We start from the raw sequence: 17,599 nt of genomic DNA on the forward strand, positions 1-17,599 counted from the left end.
AATTGAATAGTCTGTATATGAATGGCTGCTTTTATATCTCACTGGTGATTCACCACTTTCCTTTTGTTGGTTTTGCTATAGAGAACTAGTTCAGGACTGATATGATTGCACCATTCTGATTCTAAAGCAGTGACTTAAGTGTTCTCTGTAGATGCAAATACTTTAGACCAGTGTATTTCAAACCTCAATGTTTATCAGAATCACCTGGAGGGCTTGTTAAAAACACATTTCTGGGCCCTACCCCCAGATTTTCTGATTTGTTAGATCCAGGGCAGAGCCTAAGAATTTGCATTTCTAACAAGTTCCCAGGTGATGCTGTTTCTGTTGACCTGGGGACCACACTTTTAAGAAATCACTGCTTGGGGCAGGCAGGGTGTGCCTGGCTGGCTCAGTCAGTAGAGTGTGTGACTCTTGATCTCAGGGTTGTGAGTTTAAGCCCCATGCTGGGTTGTTTTTGTTTTGTTTTGTTTTGTTTGTGAGCTGGGGAGAGGGGACAGAGGGGGAGAGAGAGAGAGAGAGAGACAGAGAGAGAGAGAGAGAGAGAGTGAGAGAGAATGAGAGAATGAGAGAAAGAGAGAATATCTTAAGCAGGCTCCAGGCTCAGCGTGGAGCCCAACACAAGGCTCAGTCCCATGATCCTAGGATCATGACCTGAGCTGAAACCAAAAGTCATATGTTCAACCAACTGAGCCCTCCAGGCACCCCCAAAAATAAAATCTTTAAAAAAAAAAAAAAAAGAATCACTGCTTAGGGATTTTTCTCCTATTTCAGAAACATGGCCTCGTAGGACAGATGGTTATATCAAAAAAAGAGAAGGAAAAAAAAGCCCAAACCTCAAGAAGATGACAGAGTTTGGTGGGCTTTAAAATATATATATTCAAATGATCTCCATGTGAAGATGTGAATTTGCTATTACGAGTAATGTGGCGTTTGTATACGATCTGAGATAGTATCCTAAGTGAACATTCAAAGAATTAAAAAGTGGAATCTCCAAATCTACAAAATATTCATATATCAAGATATCATGTTGTAGACCTTAAACTAATACACGTTATATATCAATTTTATCTCAAAATGGGGGGGGGGACTTCTTATCACTGTTATTTGTGATAAAAGACTTGGGGAGAGGAGGTATAATGAAAGAGTAGGAATGTTGGTATCTAGGAGACATCAGTTAAAATCCTTGTTCTGCCACTTACATTTAATGAATGACTTAGGAGTGTGTAACTTTACTAGGTTGTTTAGTATTAAATAAGGTAACAAATATGAAATGCTCTGCTTATCGTTGTCCATCGGTTATTTTCATAGAAGCTGGCCTCCTCTGTTGCTTTTGTTGTCCATCGGTTATTTTCATAGAAGCTGGCCTCCTCTGTTGCTTTTGTATACTCAGGAATCTTTTCAAACTCTATGTGATAAGTTTTATCCAAAGTCATTACTTATAATTGGATCCCAACATTTGCAGCCCTGTGGATGCTATAGAAATGCAGACATAGAAGATAAGGACCCTGTTCTCGAACTACGTAAAATCTGCTTAGAGAGTTAGGATCCTTTCCATTGAAACTACCAAACTACTGCGGTGTCTGGGTGCCTCAGTCAGTGAACATCCAACTCTTGGTTTTGGCTCAGGTCATATTCTCATGGTTTGTGAGTTTGAGGCCTGCATGGGGCTCCATGCTGACAGTGTGGAACCTTATTTGGATTCTGTCTGTCTCTGCCCCTCCCTTGCTTGTTCTCTCTATCTCTCAAATAAATAAACTTAAACAAACAAAAAAAAGTACCAAACTACTATATTAAAAATGGGATAAACTGTGACCTTTTAAACATAAAAAGGTCAGAGGTAAGGCAGTGGCTCAATGCAGTTATCAAGGTTCTGGATTCTTTTCATCTTTTGTGCTCTGTCATCCTTAGCATGTTGCCTTCTGTTCTTGAGCCTCCCCTTTCCAGGTCACAAAATGACTTGTCACAGCTGTAGACCTCATATCTTTGCACCACTGCATCCAAAGGCAGAAAAAGGGCAGGGTTTTTATTGTTGTTTTTCTCAGTTCTCCTTTATCAGGGTGGAAAATCTTTCCCTCAAGCAGACTTGCCTTAGGTCTTGTTGACCAGGATTAGGATACTGTGTGCTAGCCTGCAGGAAGGCTAAAATGACAGATGGTAGGACTAATAGATGACAGAGTTGAGAGATGACTGTTGGTAGACAACAGGGAGAGTCTACTAAGGGGAGCTAAGACTGTGATCTGTAAAGATGACAGTTCTAGGCACTTTCTCATTAGGCAAAATTGTATGCTCTAGGGTAGGGGTTGGCAACCTTTTCATGTTAAAAGCCTGATAGTAAATATTTTAGGTTTTGCTGGCCACAAATGGTCTCTTGCATCTTCTTCCTTGCTTTTTCTTCTTCTTCTTCAAAAAAAAAAAAAAAAAAAACCACAACCCTTTAAAAATGTGAAAAACATTCTTAGTTTGCTGGCCATATGAAAATAGGCTATAGTTTGCCAACCCTGCCAAGGTTATGAAGGCTCAGAGGAGAGGGAGATGACTGAGGCTGAAGTCATCATTTTGAAACTCCCTGAAATTCTGAGATTTGAGTGGTCTTTGAAGGATGGGTAAGATTTACATTGAGAGATTCTGTAACTTCTGAAGGGAGCAGTGGGTGGGGAAACATGTCTGTGAAGCTTACCATAAAATAGCTACATGTTACCTGCAAAGAGTGAAAAGCAGCAATACCTCTGCAGGTGAAATGGGCCAAATTGCACATGAAAGTTAGGGAGTGCTGCATACCTGGACTGCCTCAGCCACTGACAAGCCAACCTTCTAAGTATCTCTGAGAAATAAAGATGCTCTTTTGGCTTAAAGCCTCCATGTTGACTTGGAGCCCAAGGAAGGCAGTGTCTCATGTAACAGTTGGCTCTTCAGTAGGAGCTGTTGCTACTATGACTAATTAAAGGACAAACATCTTGTGTTTGGAGAAGATTCTTGGTGTCTTAACCATAGCTATACACAAAGATCATAACTCATCTTCAATTTGTACTATTGTTGTTGACAACAAGGAAGAATTGCATCAACTAATGCTAAGTCACTCATTCACTGAACATTTATTGAATGCTGAGTGTATGCCAGGCCCTAAAGATATAAGTTGAAAACTTATAGTCTAGAGGGAGGGAAACAATATATAGAGAGATAATTATAGTAGAATGAGATAAGGATTAGAAAATATATGTACAAGGAACTGTGAATGCCTAGAAGAAGGAACCATCAGTTAGTTAATCCTGATTTAAACTCTAGGTGACTCAGTCTAATTATTGCTGTCCTTCAGTGGACATAGATTATATCCTTTTTTTCTTTCTTTTTTTTTTTAATTTTTATTTAAATTCAATTAGTTAACATATAATGTAACATTGGTTTCAGGAGCAGAATTTAGTGATTCATCACATGTAACACCCAGTGCTCATCATAACAAGTGCCCTCCTTAATACCCATCACCCATCTAGCCCATCCCCCACCCAATCCTTCCATCAACCCTCAGTTTGTTCTCTATGGTTAAGAGTTTCTTATGGTTTGTTTCCCTCTCTCTTTTTTCCCCCTTCCCATATATTCATCTGTTTTGTTTCTTAAATTTCACATATGAGTGAAATCATATGGTATTTGTCTTTCTGTGACTGACGTATTTTGCTTAATATAATACATTCTAGTTTCATCTACATGGTTACAAATGGCAAGATTTCATTCTTTTTGATGGCTGAGTAATATTCCATCGTGTATATATACCACATCTTTTTTTTTCCCAAGTCTAGAAAGGCTTTTATTTATTTTTTTTTAATTTTGTTTTTCATTTTTTTTAAATTTACATCTAAATTAGTTAGCCTATAGTGCAACAATGATTTCAGGAGTAGGTTCCTTAGTGCCCCTTACCTATTTAGCCCATCCCCCCTCCCACAACCCCTCCAGTAACCCTCAGTTTGTTCTCCATATTTATGAGTCTCTTCTGTTTTGTCCCCCTCCCTGTTTTTATATTATTTTTGTGTCCCTTCCCTTATGTTCATCTGTTTTGTCTCTTAAAGTCCTCATATGAATGAAGTCATATGATATTTGTCTTTCTCTAACTAATTTCACTTAGCATAATACCTTCCAGTTCCATCCACGTAGTTGCAAATGGCAAGATTTCATTCTTTTTGATTGCCGAGTAATAACTCCATTGTGTATATATACCACATCTTCTTTATCCATTCATTCATCGATGGACATTTGTGCTCTTTCCATAGTTTGGCTATTATTGATAATGCTGCTATAAACATCAGGGTGCGTGTACCCCTTCAAGTCTGTATTTTTGTATCCTTTAGGTAAATGCTTAGTAGTATAATTGCTGGATCATAGGTTAGTTCTATTTTTAACTTTTTGAGGAACCTCCATACTGTTTTCCACAATGGCTGCACCATCCTTAATACTAGCCAGTTGTCTTACAGATCTGTACCATTGATTACAAAGAGGCCTATGTGAAATACTGTGGTTGAATCAAATCCAAATCATCATCCAGAAAAAGCAATTTCAAACATTTTACTGCTGCTGTTAGGTGTTTAGGATCCTCTTTATGTACAGAGTATATGGCTGTAGTGTTATTTATTTACTTAATTTTGTGCTTCCTGCTATACTAGGTATGAATACTGGGTTCTATAAAACAATTATTTTCCCCAGTAAAACTTGCAGAAAAGAAGATTCTGTGGTAGGGAGAACATGTCCTCCTCCCACCCAAAGAGTCTCCTCATCTTAATCCCCTGTGAACCTGCAAATATATCATGTTCCATGGTTGGGGCAGGGGGTGGATTAAGGTTGCAGATGGAATTGATTGCTAATTAGATGACTTTAAAATAGGCAGAGTATCCTGGATTATTGGAATAAGGGGAAATATAATTATAAGGGCCTTTGAAAGTGAAAGATGGAGACAGAGAAGAGGTTGTATTGATAAAATATAAGAAAAACTCACCCTACCTTTGCTGACTTTAAAGATGCAGGAAGGGAGCCACAAGCCAAGGAGTGTAGGTGGCCTCTAGTTACTGGAAAAGGCAGGGAAACGGATTCTGCCTGTATTAGTTTGTTAGGGCTGCCAAAACAAGTACCGTAGACTAGTGGCTTAAACAACATTAATTTTCTCACAGTTCTGGAAGCTAGAAGTCAGAATTCAAGGTGTTGGTAGGGTTGATTTTTTTTTCCCCCTAATATCTCTCTCCTTGGCTGGTAGATGTCTGTCCTGTCTCTGTCTTCACATTGTCTTTCCTCTCAGTGTCTGTGTCCTGATCTCCTCCTCTTACAAGGCCGCCAGTCATATTGTATTAGGACCCACCCTAATAAACCTTATTTTAATTTAATTACCTCTCTAAAGACCATATCTCCAGATAGAGTCACATTATGAAGTCCTAGGGATTAGGAGTTCAACATATAAATGGGGGCGGGGTGGAGAGAGCAAATTCAGCCTGTAATACTCCCCTAGAGCCTCCAGAAGGAACATGGGTCTGCCACCACTTTGATTTTAGGACTACTGACCTCTAGAGCTGTAAAGATAATAAATTTTGTGTTGTTTAAACTTAAGTTTGTGGTATCTTGTTACAGCAAATTAGAAAAATGAATACAGTTACAAGTAATCTGAGTCCATTAATAGGAGACTGATTAAATGAATTTTGGAACATCTATACAATGAAATAGCAGTGATCAAAAATACTGAAATAAATATCCACTGACCAATAAATAGATTTAAAAATGTGATATATATACAATGGAATATTATTCAGCCTTAAAAGGAAAGGAATTCTGACACATGCTAAGTGAAATAAGCCAGTCACAAAAAGAGAAATACTGTATAATATCACTTATCTGTGGTATTCAGAGAAATCAAACTCATAAAAATAAAAAACAGAATAGTGGTTGCCAGGGGCTATGGGAAGGGGAAATTAGTTTTTTAATGGATATAGAATTTTCATTTTGCAGGATGAAAAAGTTCTAGAGATTGGTTGAACAACAATGTGAATATACCTAATACTAATGAACTCTTTACTTGAAAATGGTCAAGATGGTAAATTTTATGTTATATTATTTTACCACAATTTGAAGTTTTAAAAATAGTGAAACCAAAGACAAGTTTAAAAGGCAATGACAGAAAAATAGGTGTAGTGTGCTTTCATTGTGTATTTTTAGAGAAAGTATACACACACACACACACACACACACACACACACACACACAATATCTCTGAAAAAATCCCAAGAAACTCACGTAGTGATTACTTATGAGAATGGGATTGTAGAGAATTAGGAAGTGGGAGGACAGGGATGGGAGGAAAACTTACATACTCCTTGACAGCTTCTGAATTTTATTGGCCACATGCATATATTACATATTGAAGTAATGGTTTTTACCATAATTTACAATAATTTTGAGCTCATAGACACAGAGAACCAGAGACACAGAGAACGGATTGGTGACTGCCAGAGGTTGGGGAAAGACTGGGCAAAATGGATAAAGGCAGTCAAAAGGCACAAACTTCTAGTTATAAAATAAGTAATGGAAATATACTGAAAGAAAGAGAGTGAGAAAGAGAGAGAGGAAGGAAGAAAGGAAGGGAGAAGGAAATGGAAGGAGGAAGGGAGAGAGGAAGTCATAAGGTTTTTAAATCTGTAACTTGGGGTTAGGGACTGCAGAGAGGGTTTTCTCACTTGGGTCATGTTTAGACTGTGAAATCGCTTTGTCAATCCAGCTATGTCTAAGTGTCAGGATAAATAAGACCTTCTTGTTTTGGCCTTTAAAGAGTTAAAAGCTTAGTTTCAAAGTGGTCATTAGGCTTTAAGGTACACATGTATGTTATGGTTTGGTATCTAATAGTATATTTTTAAAATCTCTAGTTTCTTTAAGAATAAGTGCAGTGTGTTCACTTAGAACCTCCGAAAAAAGTTGGGGGAGAAAATATAAATGAAAATAGAAAAGACAAAAGAAATATAATAGCCAATATTTTCTGCTTCTTAAAAATCACATAACCTGTATACAACAAGAATAGAATAAAAGACACTTAACAGTAGAAACAGGTTTTGACTCTTGTGGGATTATTTCTTAAGACTTCTGCTTACAAATTGTTAGGTAACTGGACAAGTTAGATTTTAACATTCTTCAAAACATCCTTCTTAGTACATGAGTCCTTGCATCATACATTCCATATAAAGATTGCAACATTTTATTACTATAATTGTTGCTTAGAAGCTATTCTGGATTGAAACTTCTTGTTATATACGGATGTGTTTTCCTTACCAACAATCTTGGCCCTTGTTTTTCTCCAATGCTTAGCCAAAGCATATTTCCATAGAGCCATATACTTCTTTTTGTAGTTTTTCATCTTCATAAAAAACAAAAAACTAATTCTGGAGCCTGTTCAGTTATCTTTCCCTTTTTGTTTAGAATTTTCCTGTAGCTAATATAGCACCCAGAAAATTGCTTAGTACATAGTAGGGGTACAATAAATGGTAACGAATGACTCATTGTGAACTCAAAACTTCAGGGTTATATAGGGTATACAAAATTGTCTGTATTTAGAAGTGAAACTCCTATATATTTTTAAAGTTTATTTATTTATTTTGAGAGAGAGAGTGAGTGGGGAGGGGCAGGAAAAAAAGAGGGGCACGAGGATACCAAGCAGGTTCCGCGCTGTTAGCGCAGAGCCCAACGCAGGGCTCAAACCCACGAACCACGAAATCATGACTTGAATCGAAACCAAGAGTTGGTCATTCAACCTACTGAGCCACCCAGACACCCCAACACCTATAATTTTATAGAAGCAAAATTCCCCTATATAGTAGAAGTTTCTTTGAAAGGGAATTTAATGCAAATTTATAAGCCTTTTACATCTAATAGGGAGATTATTACTATATTATTATTATCATCATTAACAGCAGCAGCAACAGCAGGAGCAACAGTAGTGACATCAGTAAGTCATGCTGCGTGCTTTTCCTGTATTATCTCTCAGGCAATATTTCCAATGCCCCTATTAGATAAATGCTATTTTCGTGCCTATATTTATGGATGAGGAAATTGAGCTCAGAGTGATTAAGTAATGTGTTCACCATCCCATGGCTAGTAGGTGTCAGAACCAGGGTATGAACTCAATTTAGTTTAGTTAAGATTTGGACTTGGCACTTCTAATGCAAAAATATGAATTTGACATTATCCACTTCAAAATTGGCCAAAGGGACATTTAAGAAGGGAAGGAGGAGAAAGAAGGAAAAGAAAAGAGAATTGACATCTGCACTACAAACTGGGCATGATCACTATCTTCATGCTAGAAAAACACTGGAGGATTTTGTTCAATATGAAATTCAGGCAAGGCCAGGTTGGGGAAGAGCCTGCCAACTTGAGAAGTACTATGTATATATAAAAGTCCACCTGGGAGTGGATCAAGGTAGCATCTTTTATTCCCAGTTTAGTAATGTTAATTTTATCAAGTACTTTTTAGCATCTATTTAGATAATCTTATAGTTTTCCTCATTTGACCTAATATGCTAAATTATATTAATAGAATTCCTAAATATTCATTCATTCTTGGAATAAGTCCTTTATAGTTATAAGCAAGACAGTTCACTCTGCAGAACCCAGGAACAACTCAGGAACTGGAATTACCAAGTACCCCAGAAAGCAGAGGAAAGAACTTGAAATATCCTTTGTCTTCCTTTAGGATTAGATTTTAATTTGGAACTAAATATGTTGTTTGCTAGTAAATATTTGTTCCGTGAACCAATTATTTTTAATGCTGCCAACACACTTAAATTGATACCTTGTAACTTAATGAATTAAATTACAATTAATACGTATGCAGTAAAGTCTTAAAATAACTTTAGGAGTGTGAGTCATCACAGAACCACCTTCTTGGAAGATATTTTAAAAGAAATCATGTAAACATGCTGAAATATTTTTAAGAATGAAAACTTTGAAAATCTTAACTAGTGTAATTTGGATTAATTGTACACTGTGGCAGTGACAAGCCACTATTGATATGCTTAATATTACTTATGTTGTCATCTGTTGTGATCCGAGAATTTGGGAGAATTGAAAGCAGTTTTTATCTCTACCTTATTAATTTCTTCAAATATTTTAGTTTTTTTAATTATGCCTTTAGCTTTTCTAATATGACTTTTATAAGTCTTCAAGTATTTTGTAGTCTGATTTTTTTTTTTTAAAGACAAGTGGAAAGTAAATGTTCTTATTATTCCCCCCTCCAAAATTCAAGGGAGTGAGGAATAAAGAGATTTTGCATTTGTAGGATTTAAAAAGTGATTTTAAGTGTTTGGTTGTTTCTGTTTATTTTCTAAAAGAGGAAGAGGGAGGGAAAATGGAAGATGAGACTTGGTTGTAAGAGGGAAAACTAAAGTAGGCAAAAGATCAGGGTAGGAAAAAAGAAGATAAACCAGGAGAAGGCACTTACCAGAAATAATAGCTCTGAGCTTTCCTTTTTTTTTTTTTTTCAGTTGTTTATTTGCACTTCAAAACTCAATCTCTACAGGTATTAAGTGGGTTTAAATGTAGTTTCAGCTTTGAAAAGTCAAAGTAAGAGTCAACTAGGATAGCCACAGAGTAGTTAATGTAAGATTAAGTTTCAGCCACTGGTAGCAAGGTGGGTTTTTTTGTTGTTTTTTTTTTTTGTCATTTGAGAGCTTTATTGAGATATAACTGATATACAAAACACAGACATTGTTAATGTGTACAATTTGATGAGTTTGGACACATGCATACACCTGTGAAACCCATCACTATAACCATCTCTAAACCTATCTGTCACCTCCCAAAGTTTCCTCATGCCTCTTTGCATTTTTTTTTTTGTTGTTTATTTGTTTTGTGGTAAGAACATTTAAGCATGAGGTATGCCCTCCTACCAAAAATTTAAATACACAATGGAATATTGTTAACAGTAGGCATTATGTCATATAGCAGACCTCTATAACTTTTTTAGCTCACTAAACCGAAACTTTGTACTCTTTAAAGAAGAACTCTCAATTTACTCCTTCCCCCTTAGGCCCTGGAAACCACCATTCTGCTTTGTGCTACTGTGAATTTGATTATTTTGGATACCTCATATAAGTGGAATCGTGTAATATTTGTCTTTCTGTTACTGGCTTATTTCACTTAGGATTTCCTTTTTTTCAGGCTGAATAATATTCCATTGTATGTATATATCACTTTTTCTTTAGCCATTTGTCTGTTGTTGGACATTTGGATTGATTCCATCATCTTGGCTATTGTGTATAGTGCTGCCATGAACATGGTAGTGCAGACACCTCTTCCTGATTTCAGCTCTTTTGGATTTATACCCAGAAGTGGAATTGCTTGATAATACAATAGTGAGAAGTTTTGATGACATAAGCATTTACATCTTTATGTAGGGATAGCTCAGTTTCCAGTAGCTTTTACTCAAACAGCAGACATTTGGGTGGAACTTAATGGGTGAGAGTTGGAGCTTTTTTTCTTCTCTTTTTTGTGGTGTTGTTAGTCATAAGGAAAGAATAGTCTTGTGTTAGCAGCTAATTATTTCACTCTTTTGTCTCGTTTTCCTTATCTGTCTTCTAGACAGATTTTGAAAAAGAGATTGGACAGTGGAAGAAAGGTTTTAAATTGTTTTCTGGCATCCATCAGGTGGACTTGGGTAGGGCATATCTTTTGGCTGTTCTTATAAACACTTGTTAGAAGATGGCTGATGAGGCTAGTAGTTAGATACCTCCAGTCATGTCCTATGTTATATTCTGAAGCCTGACTCTAAACAGTCATATTAAATATGTACCTTTGGATATGAGGATAAATGAACACAAGCCTACCCTCTGGGAATAGTCCAGAGGACATACTATAAACAGTTAGTAGTACCATCTTTACAGAAAAGGGACACCCCATTGCCCAAATTGGAAACCATAGAAAATGCTTCAGCTAATCAAACATGCCTCAATCAATTTTCTGGTCACCTAACCAATCAACTTGTTGGCTTTATTCTTTCCAAAATAGCCATCACTAATCAGAATTTCAGCTTCTCACGTATGAGCTAACATGACTCGGTGATGTCTGCTGGCTTTTCCCTCAGGCTTATGGCCCCATTCATCTGGATCTGTGAAATAATCTTGTTTGTATTACAGAGTTCTCATTTGGAAGACAGTGAATCAGCAGTGTTACTTTCCTGTGAATGTGAAGAATCAGATATCTTTAGTGGTTCCAATGTACGTAGGTATATGTTTTTATACAGCCTTTGGTAATTCCAAGTGAAAGCTTTTTGGGTAAACTTGGCTTTCAAATGCAACTGAGATACAGTACCTATTGTTTCATCTGTTTGGCCTCACTCAGCAAAATACATAGTCTGTGAAAGCAAATAAGGGACTTGGAATGAGTATATATATATAAATATAAGCATTATATTTATAAATATAAATATGAGTATATTTGTATGCCTAATAATCTCCATTCAAGGTGTATTTACCAAAGTAGAAAAATGTTGTAACCTGTGAGTGAGTTCTCCCTCAGTAAAGATGATTGTTTTAGTGGGCTTTTTACATTAAAAAAATTTTTTTTAATGTTTATTTTATTTTTGAGAGAGAGAGTGCAAGCAGGGGTGAGGCAGAGAGAGGGGGACAGAAAATCCAAAGTGGGCTCTACGCTGACAGCATTGAGCCCAATGTGGGGCTTGAACTCACAAACCATAAGATCATGACATGAGCTGAAGTCAGACGCTCAGCTGAGTAAGCCACCCACGCGCCCCCTTGCATTTTTTAATGGTCAGTAGTTTCCTTTTCCCTGTGGCAACTGCTTGGTATTGGTGCTCCACTGGACCTTTATGCCCCACAGACGTAGACCTAACACATCCTGGCTGTTGAGAATGTTAAGCCAAATAATGTTTTAATTACTGGATCATGCTATCTACCTAAATACATTTCATGAGATGTTATAAATTTATTTATCTCGCTGGACCCCCAAAATAGTTGCTTAATTACCACAAATTGCCCAGGCTGAATCAGGCTGAAGTTAGTTAGAGAAGGACTTAAATTGACTTTTAAAAAATTTAAATATGTCTTGTAACAGGATAACTGCCTTTGCTAGCCATGGCTAATGCTAGGTTCTACAAACCTTGATGATAAAATCTGGATCCTGTCTATTTTAGGATGTTTATTGTATATAGTAGGCACTCTATAAATGTTAAAGTTTTACCAATTGAAACTCTCGAAGTAAGTAGGGCCTCCTAAGTATATCACCATAGTACAGCCTAGCCTGCTCTTAAACTGTCTTCTTTACTTCACCTTCACTTCACAGAGAAGGTGATCGCTACTTCAGGACTTCATCCAACTATTATATTGACTGACCCAGTTGCACTTCCTTCAGCGTTGATGATGAGTCTGAAATGGCATTAAGTTAGTTATTGTGACTCACTAATAGCTGGAGCTGTGCTCATTCCCTAGTGCTTGAAAACATTGATGAATTCACATGAACACTCATTTATTATCAACATTTTGCAGATGACAAACTGAGGGTAGAAAGGTTGTATTCTTTGCCCAGTGTTGTGTGATAAGCAGGGGCAGCGCTGATGTCAGATCTCAGCACCCATCAGTGCTGTCATCAGTGCTCTCATTATCAGCAGGCAGCAACATCATTGATGGAATATGTACCAAGGCTGTTTATATAGTTTCCTCAAGATTTACTTTGCTCAGTCTGCAGTGGCATCTTCTGGATTAGACTGCCTTATTTTTTGGCTGACTTTGTCTTAAAGAGACCAATGTATGACAATCTATATGAAGAAAATTTTTTATGAAGTTGTGCACATGTGGGGAAAAGATGACTCTAGTTTTAATGGTTCTCTGAGAAACAATTAATTGGGTATGTATATTTGCAGATTATTCTGGATCGCTTTATTTTATTGCCAGATTTCATTCATTTAAGTCAGGTTTGTTATCTTTTCCTCTTTATAAGGCAAAAGTGGTTACATGTATTTGGCTGGCTCTTAAAAAGTATTGAATTATCCTCCTATTTGGTTGCTTAGGGAGTATTTCCTATATGTTTTCCCCCTTTCCTCAGCTCCCATTCCCACCCTCATGTCAAAGGAGGTTGAAGATCTCCTTCCCAGTTTGATGCCTTAAATTTGAAAACAAAATTGTTTGGAGAACAAACTGATTGAAATCTCCACTTTGAATTTTCTTCAAAGGAAATTGCATGGGATCTTGATAACTATTTGAAATAGAAGTTAACTATTGTAAAGAAGAGTAGCACATAAAGTCAATCACTGAAGAACTTTCTCTTCAATCTCAGGATAACAGAATTATGAACTTTGGTTATCTATATTCATTCATGCATGCATGCATGCATGCATTCATTCATCTCCAAGCACTGATTGACTATCTCGTAGTAATCACTGGGCCCAGGGCCATGGAAGTTAGGCATAAAATATAGAATCTACCCTAAGAGCAAACTTTCAGCTATAAGATGAATAAGTTCTGAAGATCTAATGTAAAACATAGTGACTATAGTTGATAACATTGCATTTGATAATTTGACATGGCTAAAAAAGCAGAACTTAAATGTTCTCACAGAGAAGATAAATATCTGAAGATGGGGGGAGGGGGATCTTTTCACAATGTATATGTATATCAAAGCACCATGATGTACACCTTAGAATCTTACAGTTTTATTTGTCAATTTTACCTTAATAAAACTGAATTTAAAAAAATCTACCCTAGGAGAATGTATAACTATGCTTCAACAGCTTAGTTTTATGGATTTTTATGGAAAGCCATGAAAAGGAGAGGAGAAAATCATTCATATGCAGTACATGGGGAGAAGAAAAGAAATATGTGGATGAGTAGAAAGAAACTTGGCTGGAGGCAAAGAGGGGATGGCTGCCTTAGATCTCTTGGGGCTTTCTTAGAAGAGAAGGGAGGAGTGTAGAAAAGCTTCTCCCTCTTCTCTGGTCTTATTCAGCCTCTGGGGAAGCAGATAAAGGGTAGAAGCAGCTTCTTGTTCCCTTTGCTGTGTCCAGGGTTGTTGGAGGTCTCCATAATGGGAAGAGGGACTGCCTGCCCCCAGAGCAGGCTTGACAGTATGACTGGAAAAGGTAGCAGAGGAGAAGATACTGGCCTTAGCTGCAGGAGTTTCACTTTGGCTTCAGAAAGGAAAGAATGTAGGTAGTGACTAAAGCAGGTTGGGGTACTGTTAGCCACAGTAGCCACTGAGATTCCTGAGAGTCCTCTCTATTCCTCATCCCCATACCTTGCTTTCCTGCCTTAAAGGAGAAAAAGCTCTGTGTAAGCTGGAATTCCAATTACCATGTTTGTTGGGGTTCAGCTAGAACCAAGCAGATTCATTACCATTGCAGGGTTATATCTTCCCCAGCCTGGAGGTCAGGAAAATGCTTGTTATGTTAGTTTTTTTCCTCAGGATACAATTTCTTTCTTTCTCTCCTTCCCCTGGTCTTCTGACCCCCACTCCCACCCTACCAAACAGGAGGAGGGACACATATGGGTGGTCATACTATTTTTATGGTCTATTTCATTCCTATGCTTGGATATTATATCTTTGTAGGGAATGCATTTCCCTTCCCTACAATCAAAACAGCATTTTGTTTGATTAGCCCAGTGAAAGGAAGGAGTGTTAGTCTTCTGTTATTAAAGAGAGAAAAAAAGAAAATGTTACCCTTGAATCAAATGTGGAAAAGGCAGACAAAAAGGGAAATCTAAAATGTAAGAATTATTTGGTGTAGCATACTTTACATTTTTAAACTGTAGATTTGCATTCTTTTCTAGGGCAGGCCAGGTGTCTCAGAATATAGCAGTATCCTTCTAGATGGCAACTTCTATGGAGGTTTTCATGTGTAGTCATTTTGTGGGAGAAATGGCTTTGGAGAGAGAGAGAATGTTTAACCTATGTTTAAGATAAATTTAAGAATTGTAAAAAGTTATTAGCATTAAGATAAGCAAGCCCTAATTCAAGGCCTGCTATTGAGTAGTCAGCCTATGGGTTGAGAACAGAAGGCACTTTAATCTTTAGGATTCTTCTGAAGCATCTTGTTTTTCTTGTATGTTTTACGTTTTAGAATGTGGTATATGGGATGATCAAAACAATGAATTATTTGTCAGCTTAGAAAGTAAAACTATATTTAAGGGGGGAAAATTGGGGCACCTGGGTGGCTCAGTCGGTTAAGCGCCTGACTCAGTTTTGGCTCGGGTCATGATCTCAAGGTTCATGAGTTCAAGCCCCACATCAGGCTCTGCGCTGACAGTGTGGAGCCTGCTTGGGTTTCTCTCTCCCTCTCTCTCTGCCCCACCCCACTTGCACGGTCTCTGTCTCTCTCAAAATAAATAAATAACGTTAAAAAAATTTTTTTGAAAAGGGGGGAGAACTGCTATTGTCATTAAATCTACTTTTGTAAGACTCTAGATATTGTGAGCAGGCACACTAAACAGTAGGTCGTAGATAAACTCAGAGATACAATGATAACCAAAGTAATTGGCTGGAAGGTGGTGATGGTGTAGGCTGATAGTATGTGCACCTAGTCATTTCTGATGGTTTGTATTTACCTTTTTTCTTTTAGCTCTCGGTATTGTATTTTTTTCCATTTTTGCAGGCTGATTTACAGAGATACCATTTCACTAGACAACATACATAAATATAAAAAGGATAAAAATAAGAAAATTTGTTGCCAAAGAGATGTGAGTTTTATTACAGCTCAAGATTCAGACAACCTGGGTCAGAGTCGCAACTCTACTTCCTGGCTCATGATGTCACTTCTCTAAGCCTCCTTTCTCCCATCTGTAAAATGGGATTAATAATAGTACCTGTCTCAGAGTGTTGTTAGAATTAAATAAGATTTATGTAAGGTACTTAGAGGGTCTGGCACATTTTCTGTGCTAAATAGAGAGCAAGGACAGATGTAGGATTCCCTGATGTCACCATGTCTTCCACAGAGTCAGGACAGTGCCACTGTTGTCCGTGGGCACAATTTAAGTTTGTAGTCCATCCAGTGCTGTGAGGGAAGAGGAAAAAGTGGACATCTTGACCATCTTTATTTTTCTTCACCACCCTTGATTTGGCTTGTGGTCCGAATAACTTGTGGCAATTTCTAAAATATATTATTTAAATTTGTAAAATGATTATTGAAGGGCCAGAAGCTTTCTTTTATTCTTCTTTATATTTGCCACAGTGCCTACCGTAGTGATTTGCAAGTTGCATACATATATGGAATGCCTTGGGTAATGGAATCTCAAAATGATGCTTCAGGCACACCAGGCTTTCCCCTGTACTGGTTTTATATTGGTCTGACTTCTGGCCCTTCTTTTGACCAGAGACATACTTTGGCGACATCTGGCACAAGGATATAGAATGTAGCAGTGAGATAATTGTAGGCAGACACCAAGAGCTTGACCTGATTTATAAAATCAACCAAATAAAAGCTCCAACTAGCTGAGTTATCCTGCTTCCATAATCTGAGGCAGGGCCTGTTCGGGTGTACTTGTTCCTTATTTTGGTTTAGGAAAGCAAGAAAAGCAGAAGATGGCATGACTTGTAGGATTTTTCATTAATAAAATTATACAGTTTTTTTAGATTACAGCTTGGAAATGAGTTACCCTTTGGAAGGTAAGCAATCTATTTAGCAATTACTATTTACCAGACATGCTAAGTGATTTTCATACACATTAGTGTTGAATCCAAATTTTTGAGGTTAAGGACTTTTAGTATTTCCCATTTAAAGCTAAAGAAAAAGAGGCTTGTGTGAGGTATGTACCATGCTGGTAGTGACAGCCAGGTCTGCCTGACACTTATTTGAACTTTTCATCTTATGCTGGATTACCTTTGCCTTTGAATGGAATATTGTTATTCTAGTGCTAGGGGGTTGGGACAAATGGAATAGTGGTTCTCAGCTCTGTTTTTGCACCAGAGTAATCTATGGATCTTCTAAAAAATAGAGACTCAAATCTTACCTTAACGACTTTCTCATTCAGTGGGTCTTGGACATCTGTATTCTTTACAAGGTACGTAGGTGGTTACTTCACACAGCCAATGTTAAGAATCATGGTTCTTAGAAATTCCGTAGGGAAGAATTATAAGATTACAGATCTGGGGGCATCTGAAGACTGAATTTGGGATATTGTAAAGACACACCATTGATAAAAGTATAGGGGAAAAAGAGGTAGCTTAATAATAATAAAGTTTCATGTTTCAAGAGGTAGAATAGTATGTGTCATCAGAAATTGGATATATCACCAGGTTATTTTATAGCCAGATTAATTCTCCATTCTTTCTGTGAATCTCTAGAGTGCTGCCACTATTGTACTTAAGCACAGTCCTTCTCAACCCTATTTTGCTCTCCCAGATATCTTTTTACCCAGTGGTTGGGGTAAAGTTCTAGTGAATTTGCAATTTCAGACTATTAGGCAAGAACTGCTAACTCTGAAGAGAGCAGTGGATGGCAGTGATTAAGACAAATGTGATGGGAGAATGTAAATTTAACAAATTCTTAATCTTAATGGATCCTGTCTTCTGAGTCCCTCCTAATACCTTCTGTTTATTTTTTGTAATCTCACAGTATACTTTGGCAACAGGGAAGGGTTAGTAA

General features: G+C 37.3%; 1 protein-coding gene across 5 annotated transcripts in view; it reads left to right on the forward strand.

Moving 5' to 3' along the window:
* The window catches only part of SSH2 (slingshot protein phosphatase 2), a 255,835-nt gene that overhangs the window by 46,778 nt on the left and 191,458 nt on the right, over positions 1-17,599 (forward strand). For 3 of the 5 annotated variants that reach the window (XM_042916299.1, XM_042916298.1, XM_042916302.1), the window contains one exon: positions 11,145-11,225. The exons of the other annotated variants lie outside the window; for them this stretch is intronic. In XM_042916299.1, coding sequence (XP_042772233.1) covers positions 11,145-11,225 — 81 coding nt within the window. The remainder of the gene's footprint in view (positions 1-11,144; positions 11,226-17,599) is intronic. 5 annotated transcript variants of the gene reach the window in all.

This window comes from Panthera leo, chromosome E1 (assembly GCF_018350215.1).
Source record: "Panthera leo isolate Ple1 chromosome E1, P.leo_Ple1_pat1.1, whole genome shotgun sequence".
In the NCBI taxonomy this organism is placed as follows: Eukaryota; Metazoa; Chordata; class Mammalia; order Carnivora; family Felidae; genus Panthera; species Panthera leo.